The sequence below is a fragment of the Trichechus manatus genome, unplaced genomic scaffold (assembly GCF_000243295.1).
Source record: "Trichechus manatus latirostris isolate Lorelei unplaced genomic scaffold, TriManLat1.0 scaffold00007, whole genome shotgun sequence".
In the NCBI taxonomy this organism is placed as follows: Eukaryota; Metazoa; Chordata; class Mammalia; order Sirenia; family Trichechidae; genus Trichechus; species Trichechus manatus.
In genome coordinates this window covers 30,094,501-30,104,714 of record NW_004443943.1, presented here as the reverse complement: position 1 = coordinate 30,104,714, position 10,214 = coordinate 30,094,501, and the positions used below count along the sequence as shown (strand labels likewise).

Below are 10,214 nucleotides of genomic sequence, written 5' to 3'. Positions count from 1 at the left end.
TCCATTAGTCCTTTGGACTAATCTTTCCCTTGTGTCTTTGGTTTTTGTCATTCTCCCTTGGTCCAGATGGGGCGGGTGCACAGATACACTTTTGTTCCCTGTGCATAGACACCCTCCCACACATAGATGAGAGTGTGTACTTGTATATAACTCACCTCCCATTTACTCAGAAATACATATCTTTGTCTACACCTGCCCCGAACACATACCCACAGACTGTAGGAAAGACAGCAGTGCCTCTGCCTGCATTGGAGGTGAGTTTGGGAGCCCACAGGGCTCTTAGGCTGATATCTCAGCCTTCTCAGCCAGCTGGACCACACCCAGGGGCACAGGTTCGGTTGCTTCTTGCTGGAGCAGCGGTGACTTTGGTCAGGAGCTCTGGTTGCAGCAATGGACGTCTGAGCTGCTGGCAAGTGGGAGAGGCCTGTCAGCAGCCGTGTCAGCAGCTGTGGGTGGGAGCAAGCCCAGGGCACCTCCTGGAGAAAACACGTGCCAGTGCACCCAGGAGGTCTGCATGAGCTGGTGCAAGCAGCCTGCCCACCTCTGCCCATGTTCACCTGTGCCCACCAGGCGGTCTTTGAGCTTTCCATCTGTACTCAGTGGAGGTACCCACAGCCAAGCCAGCAGCAAGCTCTTCTCTGAAGCCGCCGTCTCCTCTAGTGTCAACAGAGCCTGACGCAGGGGCCTGAGATTTGAAGCAACACAGCCCCAATGCTACAGTTGTGTTGTTGGGGGCTGGAGTGGAAGCCCAGGCCGGCGTTGTTGGGTAAGGTGGGCAGGGACCACCAAGGCACAAGGAGCACAAAAGGGTCTCAGCCCCAAGTCTTGGGCGGTGGGTGTTACAGGAGAGTAGGCTCCTAAGTTGCTGCACTGGGGTGAGGAGATACTCATGGTAGCCAGTAATGCAGCCCAGGCTCCCCTGCAAATTCTGGTACAGTGAAGATTTTGAGGCTAGAATGACTCAGAGATAGCCCCAAGCATGTCGGGGGCACCTAAGTGGTGTGAGGTGCAGAGCATCGTGCCTCTCTGCACCTCTGTGCATATACACCCATCTCAGTGCATGGGATGGGCACCTCTGCCATCCCCTTGGCCCCTCTGCCAGCCTCTGCCATGCCTTCTCTCTCCCCTGTGTGCCAAGTAGGCAGAGGTGGGGAGAGATCAGGCCTGCCCTGCCCTTTGGAGCTTCCCTGCTGCCGACAAGTCCAGATCCATCCCTCTATCCCTGATCCCTCACTCCAAGGGGAAGGGAGGGAACTGCATGTTCATGGAAGGATTTCCAAACCCCCATGTATAAGATAAGGGGGAGGCAGACAATGCCACCAGTAGAGAAGGGGCCAGAATCCTGGGATTATACGGCCCTTGGAGTCTTGGAGAAAGGTCTATGCAGGGGTCTGGTCCCCTAGATGGCCAAGGGGGTGGGAGGATGAGGGTGGAGGTCAGCAGGCTCATGGACTTGCTTCATAGCAGATCAGGGATGGATGGGACTGATGGAGAAATTCCCCCCAGGAAAGCCTCCCACAGCCCATCTGGTACCCAGGGAGGGGACTTGGCTCCATCATTTCTGCTGAGGGTGACCTTGCAACCCAAATTCCAGAGGTAGAGAGAAGGTTTAGAAGACAGTGGTCCCAGCCACCCAGGAGATCACCATGTTACCTGCTTTTCCGGGAAGCCATGGGCTCACACAAGGAAAGGGAGGGAATATTCACCTGTTGGAGACAAATGGGGAGAAAATAGGTTGTTCTAGGGAGTGGAGTTGGCAGTGAGCACACCTTGGCGGAGAAAAAGAGGCTGGGATGGGCTGGGCTTGGAGGGATCTTGGCAAATCCTCAACAAGACACATTTTCAAGCTGGCCTGTTTCTTTAGGCATGTCCCAAGGACACACCCAATGACAATAAAATCCCTGGCCCTGGCTCAAGCCCTTCCTGGGGAAACCCTCTCCCGGGAAAAAAGGCTTCTATCTGAGACAGGCCTTCAGGGCACTTCTTTGGCCTTTTGTGGCTTGGCTTGGGTTTGGGGGGTGGACCTGAGGTGACCAGATTGGGGAGGGTCTAGATGAGATATGGGAACCAAAACAGTGTCTGCCTTTGGCATTTGAACCTAGACCTGGGAAGTCATGTGAGAGCCTCAGCCTTCAAGAGCCTCCAAAAAGTGACTCCAGGTTGGCACTGTTCTATGGGACTCTTGAAGGTTAGCCCACTGAGCAGGAATTTGGGAGTGACTGCTTACCCAGAATGGCTCAGAGGGTCAGTCCTCACCTGCTGAGGTCTATGGTAGCAGTTGCCCACTTTACATGTCTTTTGATCTCTAGTCTTGGATCATGAGGGGGGGACCTTCAATCATGATCTTTGGTGATTTCTGGTTAAGGATTTTGTTAGTGAGGGCTCTCTGAGTTCAAGTGATTAAAACCCAGCTCCAGCTAAATTAAATAGAACAAGGAGTCCATTGGCTCAGGTAATTAGGAAGTCCAAGCGAGTAGTCTAGCTGCAGCTGGAACCAGGAGCTCAAGTGTTGCTAATCAGCATTGACTGTCTTCTCTCCCCCCATCTCTTGACTCTCCTGCTTCTTTATTGACTGAATTCTCAGGCAGGCTCTTCCCAGTAACCCTTGAAATTCTTGCTTTATGTGGGGCTTAAGGTTCAGATCAAAGCATTCATGTCAGTTCCTGCAAAAGCCCTCTAAGTAGCCTTGCTTTGGTTTCTGACCTACCCCTGAACCATACAGTGTCAAGGGAGATGACAGACACTGACTGGGCAGATGTGCCTGCGTCTGTGGTCAAGGAGGCAGTCATGGGACAGAAAAACCCTGTGAATCGGGACAACCCTGTCCTGTGACCTCCAGCCAGGATCTGTGGAAGAAGAACTGGAGCTGGTGCTTGCTGGCAGAGACTTTTGGAACTTCTGAGAATATTCCCCAAAAGGCTGAGAGAAGGATAAGAGACATCTCAGGCAGTGACCACTACAAAGACTCTCTGCCTGCTTTGGGGGACTCCACCAGTCACAGCCCCTGAGCAACCAAACCATTATGGCTTGGGCTTCAGGGAGGATGGCAGTGCTACTCCAAGCAGCCTCCTCAGTAGCCCCACATGTGGCAGGCTCAGAATATACAAGTGGCTGTGGGTGGGATGAAGAAGGCCCATACCTAGCCACTTGGAGAAAAGACAAGAGAATGACACAGAAGATCTTTGTAGTATTTGACCAACCTGAACCTGGCAGAGGGACAGAAGGAAGGCATCCACCCCAGGCCTGGGGCCTCAGAACAGCTGAAACACTCCCCACCCCAACTGGCCACTCTTCTTTCCTCCCCCTGAGTGGGCAGGCCTTGGCCCCTTGGCTCCTGCTGGCCATCTCTGCAAAGGGTAGACAGAGGAACCTTCTTGGGCATCATGAGACTGACTGCTGGGAATCCTTGACCAGCTTCTTTCTTAGTAGAAATAGAGCTCAGGGTCTTCCTAGGTCAAGGGAGGTAGACATTTTAGCCCTTTCCACCATGTAAATGAATGGTGGTCCTATTAGCCTTCCTCCTAATGGCCAAGAGCATAAGGAATAGCTCTTGTTTACTCACATGTCCCCAGTTCTTCCTGACTGTGATGGTGACCCTCTCTGGCCCTAGCTGCTCTTTTCAGACTCGTGTAGGCTATGTGTTAGGAGGAAGCCTGTCCTTGAGGGCCTTGGCCACTGGAGCTGGTGGACCCTGTGGGATAGAGATGGGCAGAGATCCAGGCCTGGGGTTGGAGATAGAGAGCTCTGTCGTAAGCAGAAAAGAGAACCATGCCAAATTACTTTGGATGACAAAGAAGTATCAGAATAGGATGAAGGGAGAAGCCAGGATCCCATGAAGAATTCTTCCAGGAAGGGATGGAAGGCAGTTAGTGGAGTCCCAAGACCTGTGTGCTCATCACCTGGGCACTCCTCTGCCCCCCAGGCTTTCACTACCGCCCCAACAGAGCACCCACCCATCTCCCTTCTGCCAGCCCGTTGCCATCCTTCAAATGGCAAAGTCCACCTCTGCCTTGACACTCTCCCAGAGTGCCCATGAGGTCCCTAGAGCACTCAATGTCCATGCAGTGAATGGACCCAGGGCAGATACTATCTGGTGGTACTTTCCAAGAGCTGTGTGGGCAGGTCTTCCAACTGAACCCACAGCTTCCTCGAGAGCAGGGGCTGTGACCCCTTCCATCCTTGGTTGCATGAAGGGATCTGGACCTCTTCCTATCCATGCTTGGCCCCTCCCTACCCTTCCAGCTCATGGCCCCCTCTTTCAGTTTTCTTACCCATGAAATGAGAGAAATGATGGCTGCACGTACTTACCTCACAGGGTAGTGGTGTTTTGAACAAATTAGACTTCTTACTCTCACAGACCAGCCTTCTCCCAGTTACTCTGCCTTGCCCTAGAGGCCACTTCTTCCTCATTTTTGTATTTCACAGAGTGATTTGCTCAGTCAGTGTTTGTTTGAATGATGAATGAATGAATAAGTGAAATGAATGAGCCTTTCTCATTTGGCCAGACTGTCAAGGGTGCTGCGAGGATGTGGTACCCACTTGCTGTGGTTGAAATGTCAGCCCGCTTTAAGGGCATGTGCAAGTAGCACTGACCTGTGATGGGGAAAGGGAAATGGTTGACCCACTTGAAAGGCTCTGTGAGGCACTGAGGCCTGGATGCCTTTGAAAGCAGAGAAGCAGCTGAACTCCAGACCAACCCAATGGTCCTGCTGGGTTTGAAAGACCCTCAGTGGTCTCTGTGTTTGTCCAGGGCTCCCTTGGCCTTTCTCACAAGGTAGAATTCCACACACTGGACATGGCATTGTTTCTTTTTCTTTTTTAATTTTTTCATCAGACATTTGTGTAAGTGCACCTCGAAGTTTTTCAGGCCCTTCTTCCAGGGAGCATGTTGTCTCTTCTTCCTTAGGGAGACGTGAGCTCCTAGAGCTGGATCCAGGCCAAGCGCACCAGGCTGTGTGCTCTGTGCTCTGCCCTCTGCTGCCCCTTCCCTCCCCGGCCCAGCTCCGACCTTGCCTCTACCCTCCCAGCTGGGCCCTCATGGCCATGCTCTTTCTTGTCCCCTCTGTAGGCTGGTGGTTCGTGAGCACCTCTGAGGAGCAGGGCTGGGTCCCTGCCACCTACCTGGAGGCACAGAATGGCACTCGAGACGACTCAGACATCAACACCTCCAAGACTGGGGAAGGTAAGGACTTCAGGTCCAAGGGGGGAATGAAGAGGCAGGGGTAGGGGGCTTGGTGCCCCGAGGGTCTGGGGATTGGTGCCAGCCCCATTCCTGGCCCCAGGAGTGACTCTATCCCCTCCCGAAGGCAGCTCTCACACACTCCTCCCTATAACCATCTGCCAGTCAGAATCCCCCAGCTCCTTGCCTCAGGTCCCATCTCACTGAGGGGACCCACATGCTCACCACCCACCTCAGACCTCTCCCTGCGGCCCTGCTAAAAATAGAGGAGGATCTGCTTGGCTCTCAGGTCTTGGCAACTTTGGGCAGAGACTGGGAAGAACAGTCCAAGAGCATAGCCCCCCAAAGCTCCCTCCACCCAGAAACCCTGGAGGACCCCATGGAGACCTGCCTTTGCCTCCCTGCCCCACACTGTGCTCCCTGCGGCCAGGATGGCCCCATGGAGCTGGGTGTACACCCCGTTTGCTGTGTGTTCATGCTGCACTGCTGTCAGGCTGGCCGGCGTGCAGGTGCAGAAGGCAGGTCTGTTGGTCCTTTCTCGGGGCCTCAGGAACTGAGGGATGGCTCAGGCCCTGGCAGACTCACCCGTCTGATTAGCTCTGGCTCAAAACTTTGTCTGGGTCTTGTTGCACTTCAAAGAGACTGCCCCCTCATCACCAACCCCTTACAGCCACCACTGCCCTGGCAGCTGTCTTTGGACTCGGGCATTCTCCAGAGCAAGCTGCCTGAACCGGGGAGTTTGAGCCACCCCAGCTCCTGGCTCAGTCTCATCATAACTTCCAAGCCTCCCGTGTCCCGTGTTCTGGCAGCCAGGGCGCTTTCCTAACGGTCAGTGGGGACAGTCCAGATGGGAGTGTCTGAGAGCCTGGGGATGGAGGCCTGGCACCAGGCTCAGGCCCCCTCCAGCCTGCCTCTCCTCCCCCAACACCCCCACTGCCAGGCCAAAACCAGCAGCCTGCTGAGTGCCAGCTCCTTATTCATCCTTCCCCTAAATGTCAGTTAATTACTTGGCGGGCAGTTGGGCTCTACCCTTCCTCCCGCTTCATTTCAGCTTCTTGTCCAGAGCTGTGGCCCCTGCGATGGCCTTCCACCTTGTGACAGGTTTCCAGGGGCTAGGCCTGAGGTGGACAGGCCAGCGTGTGCAGGCTCCTCCCCAAGCCCTGGGGCTGAACCCACACCCCACCTGATCCCTGTCCCTGGACAGTGCAGCCACTGAGGTCTTGACCTCTGAGCTGGGTCTGGTCTAGTTTGTCTCCAGCCCCCAGGCCTTGCCTCTTAGGTGCTTCCACATTCTAGGGGCTTCCCAGAGCCTCTCAGAAAACAGCTACAGTATACCAATGTCTCACCAAGTACCAGGTGCTCAGCTTGGTGCTTTAAATGCCCTCAAAATGCCCTGGGACGACACAGGTACCACCCCCACCTTTCCAGATGCCGGAACTGAGGTTTGAATCCCGCTCCGCCTCTTTTGCCATGCTCCTCACCACCATGCTGCACCCTCTCCATGGAGCATTTTGCTCGGAAGCTGTGAGGGCAGCTCTGGGCCCAGCATTGTGAGGCTTTCTATGTGGAATTGGAGCCCCCGGCTGAAAAGACTACTCCAGGGAGGTCGGAGCAGAGATGTTGGGCAGATAGCGGAGGATCGGGACACTGCGTGGGCACAAAGCCAGGGCAGGAAAGAGTCTGAGAGGTGTGTAGGCAGAGACACCAGCCTGGTTGCAGCAAAGAAAGGATGCTTTGCAGAGAGCAAATGGTAGCCAGGCAGGAGGGTTTGGGGCTTGATGGCATGAGAACCAGGAGGCCAGTGGAGGTCTGTGTTCAGAGGGTGTATGTGTGTGTGTTTGTCTGTCTGTCCGTCCATCTGTCTGTGTCCACATCTGCACCCATGTGACCATCCTTAAAATAAGGTCTTCTCCATGCTTTTGACAGGGCCTGTGTGCCAATCCCCCTGACCACACTCATGCAGCTGTAAATTCTGCTATCACATCTTGAGGGCCCAGGCGAATGGCCCTAGGGTTTTGGTGTGCCTCCCAGTCTCTGCCCCTGCAGCCATGTGCCTGAGAGATCAGCCCAGCCTGGTTCTCTCTCTGGCCATCTCTGCCCCAGCCCCATTGCCATTCCAATGTAGGTCCCCTGAGTCCTGTACACAGAAACTGGAAGCCTTCATCCTATCAAGGCCTCCTCACAGCTCATGCTTCATTGCTTTGGAAAGAAAAGAGACCACTGGTCCTTTGGGTTTATTTCTATTCTCAGACACTGGCGTATATTCGTGTTTCTCAGGAAGCCGAGTATGCTGGATAGAATTCAGAAGCATTAGCCATGGGGGCAAGGGGGGCTTGCATCCTCTTGCACACTGACAGTGAGAGCACATCCGCGAGGCACTTTAGTGCACAGTCAGATCTGTCACTCACCAGAGGTGAGGAAATGGAGGCCTGCAGAGCCCCGTGAGTTTGTGGCAGAGGCAAGGCCAGGCCCTGGGTCTTTGCTGGTGCTCCTGTGGCCTACAGTCCCATGACGGGCCTTCCTCCTGGGATGGGCGGGTGGGGGGACCTGCACTGGGACCAGCAAACCAGACCATGTCATCCATGCTGCTGCACCCAAGGACAGATGACCATCCAGTTAACAGGTTTCCCCAGCTCCAGAACGTCTCCCCAGTGTCAGGCCTTCTCCATCATCATTGGCAGGCAACTTTTACGTCCCTGTGCCTCTGTTTTCCCATATGTAAAATGGAGATAGTACCAACCACATAGGGTTTTTGTGAGGCTTAAGTGAGATAATACTTGTGAATTGTTTAAACCAGGCCTGGCACACATGAGTGCTCAGTTAATGTGAGTTATGGTTAGGGTGGCCCCCTGTCTGTGCATCAGCTGAAATGCCTCTGTCTCCGTAGAGAAAGTAGAAAGCCTACCTTCCCCCACTCCCTAATCAGGAGGCCAGTGTCAGGGGATCCTCCCGATCTGGACCAACACAGGACCTGGTTTATGTCGTACTGGTTAGGTTCCTTTTAGCCCTTTGTCTCTCTTAAGCCAGGGCAGGCAGGGCACCCCATATGACAGATGAGGAAACAGAGGCTCAGAGAGACACAGGGAGCTGGCAGTGGGCCTGGACTAGAACTCATACCTCCTAACCTTTTATCCGGCCTCCTGCTTACAAGAGGCAGGTCAAATGGCCACTCTCCTCCTTCTGGGAAAGCAGATACCTTCCAGAAGTTCTTGGTGGGATTTGTCTGGGGCATCTGGAGAGTTGTACTTTGACTCTAACCAGCGGCCTCCCTCCCCCAGATCTGGGCAGCCTGGCACCCTTCTGCCGCAGTGCCAGGAGGTAGGGCCCAGCTGGCACCCTAGAGCCCTGGTCTGGTGCCTCTTCCACCTAGGAGTCCAGCGGGAGGGCAGGGGCATCTGGAGCTGGGCTGCAGCAACCTGAGGGCCAGTGTAGGGTGTGCCCTGGGGAGGGTGTTGTTGGCGGAATCCGAATGGATGTTTGTGGAGAGGGATCAGCACCAAGGCCTGTGTGTACATTTCATTCAGCAAACGTCTTGGGGCCCAGACACTGGGCTAGGCCCTGGGGATGCAGAGCTGAAAGGCAAAGTCTTTGCCCTCACCAAACCTATCCAGGGGGTGACTGAGAAAGCAAAGACATACACAAGACCCAGAGTGGAAAGAGCTAGAAGCACCAAAAGGCAGGGACCCCAGGTCTCTCTTAGGCTTGGTTACTCTTCTACCTGGGGCCTAGCCTGTGGTGCACATTCTCAATGAATACTTGGTGAGTGAGTGGATGCAAGGCCGGGTGCTGGGAGACCCCAGACACTTCTGGGAGTCAGCACTGTCCAGCATGGGACAACACAGGGATCTGCTCTCTAGGGGTTTCCTGGCACTGGACTGGAGCAAGAGATCCTTTTCCTCTCTGAGGTGCTGGGATTCTGAGTTCTTTAGCTCCCTTCTAGGTTCGGGCGTCACCTCCAGGGTTTGACCTGGGTTGGGTTTTTCCCCAAATGCTGGCCACCCTGGGGGGCAGTCCAGGCCTGGGGATGTGGACAGTCCCTGCCTCTATCCCTTCCTCCCACCCACCCCACTCCATCTCATCTGCATCTCCATTCTCTCCGCCGGTTCCTGTCGGCCGCATGCTCCATCGCCATCTCCCACACCAGTGTCCAAGAGACGCAAGGCCCATCTGCGGCGCCTGGATCGCCGGTGGACCCTGGGCGGGATGGTCAACAGGCAGCACAGCCGAGGTGACCGCGGGAGCAGCTTCTCCTAACCCCGCAGCTGGCACCTCTCTCACTTACGCCTCTCTCCCACCTGGCTCTGCTCTCCTCTGCCCCTGGCTGTCTCAGCCAGATTCATGGGCCAGACTCTCTTTTCTCTTCTTGTGCATCTGGGAGGGCCAGGAGGGCTGCTTGGGAATTGGGGTGGCACTGGGGACGACTCTGGCTTCTGCCAACTTCCTGGGGGCATGGGGCATAGGAAATGGTGTGGGCTCCCCAAAGCAGGACAAGAGGCTCGAGAAGGAAGATGAAGGGGCAGCTGGGCTCTAGGAAAGGCCACATGGGTCCTGGAAGCTGAAGATTGAGGGAACTGAGCTTGTCTAGAAGTGGGCATTCTACTCGCCCCCACCTTGCATTGCTTCTCTCCTCAGAGACAGGGCTCCCTCAGCCAAAGCTATCCTAGTGGTTGCTCAGGAACAGAGTAGAAAGAGGGACCAGCCCACAGCCTCCTCCTCAGCCAGCTCCAGAGAAACCAGAAAGGCAGGGAAAGCCAGAGCTAGCCTGCACCAGGGTGCAGCCCCAACCGACTCTGATGAGGGTGTTAGTCCAGCCAGGAGCCTCTGGCATCTCCCAGCACTGGATGTTGCCAAGTCGAGGACACAGTAAGAGCAGACGAAGTGTAAAGCAAAGGTCAGTCCAAGCTAGGAGGGCTGGGACAGCATTGTGGGGCGGGGCTGGGATGCAGCCCTGAGCCTTGGTGACAAACGAGATTGGGGAACACACCCGGGAAACCACAGCAGGACAAAGGTTTGCCTTCCTCTGCCCCCCTCCAGC

At 55.1% G+C, this 10,214-nt stretch overlaps 1 protein-coding gene across 3 annotated transcripts in view; it reads left to right on the top strand.

Moving 5' to 3' along the window:
* SH3PXD2A (SH3 and PX domains 2A) overlaps window positions 1-10,214 on the top strand; it is a 265,189-nt gene that overhangs the window by 238,626 nt on the left and 16,349 nt on the right. For 2 of the 3 annotated variants that reach the window (XM_023741172.1, XM_023741164.1), the window contains 2 exons: window positions 5,069-5,182; window positions 9,324-9,407. In XM_023741172.1, the coding sequence (XP_023596940.1) occupies window positions 5,069-5,182; window positions 9,324-9,407 (198 nt within the window). The remainder of the gene's footprint in view (window positions 1-5,068; window positions 5,183-9,323; window positions 9,408-10,214) is intronic. The other variant, XM_004370109.2, reaches the window with a different exon arrangement.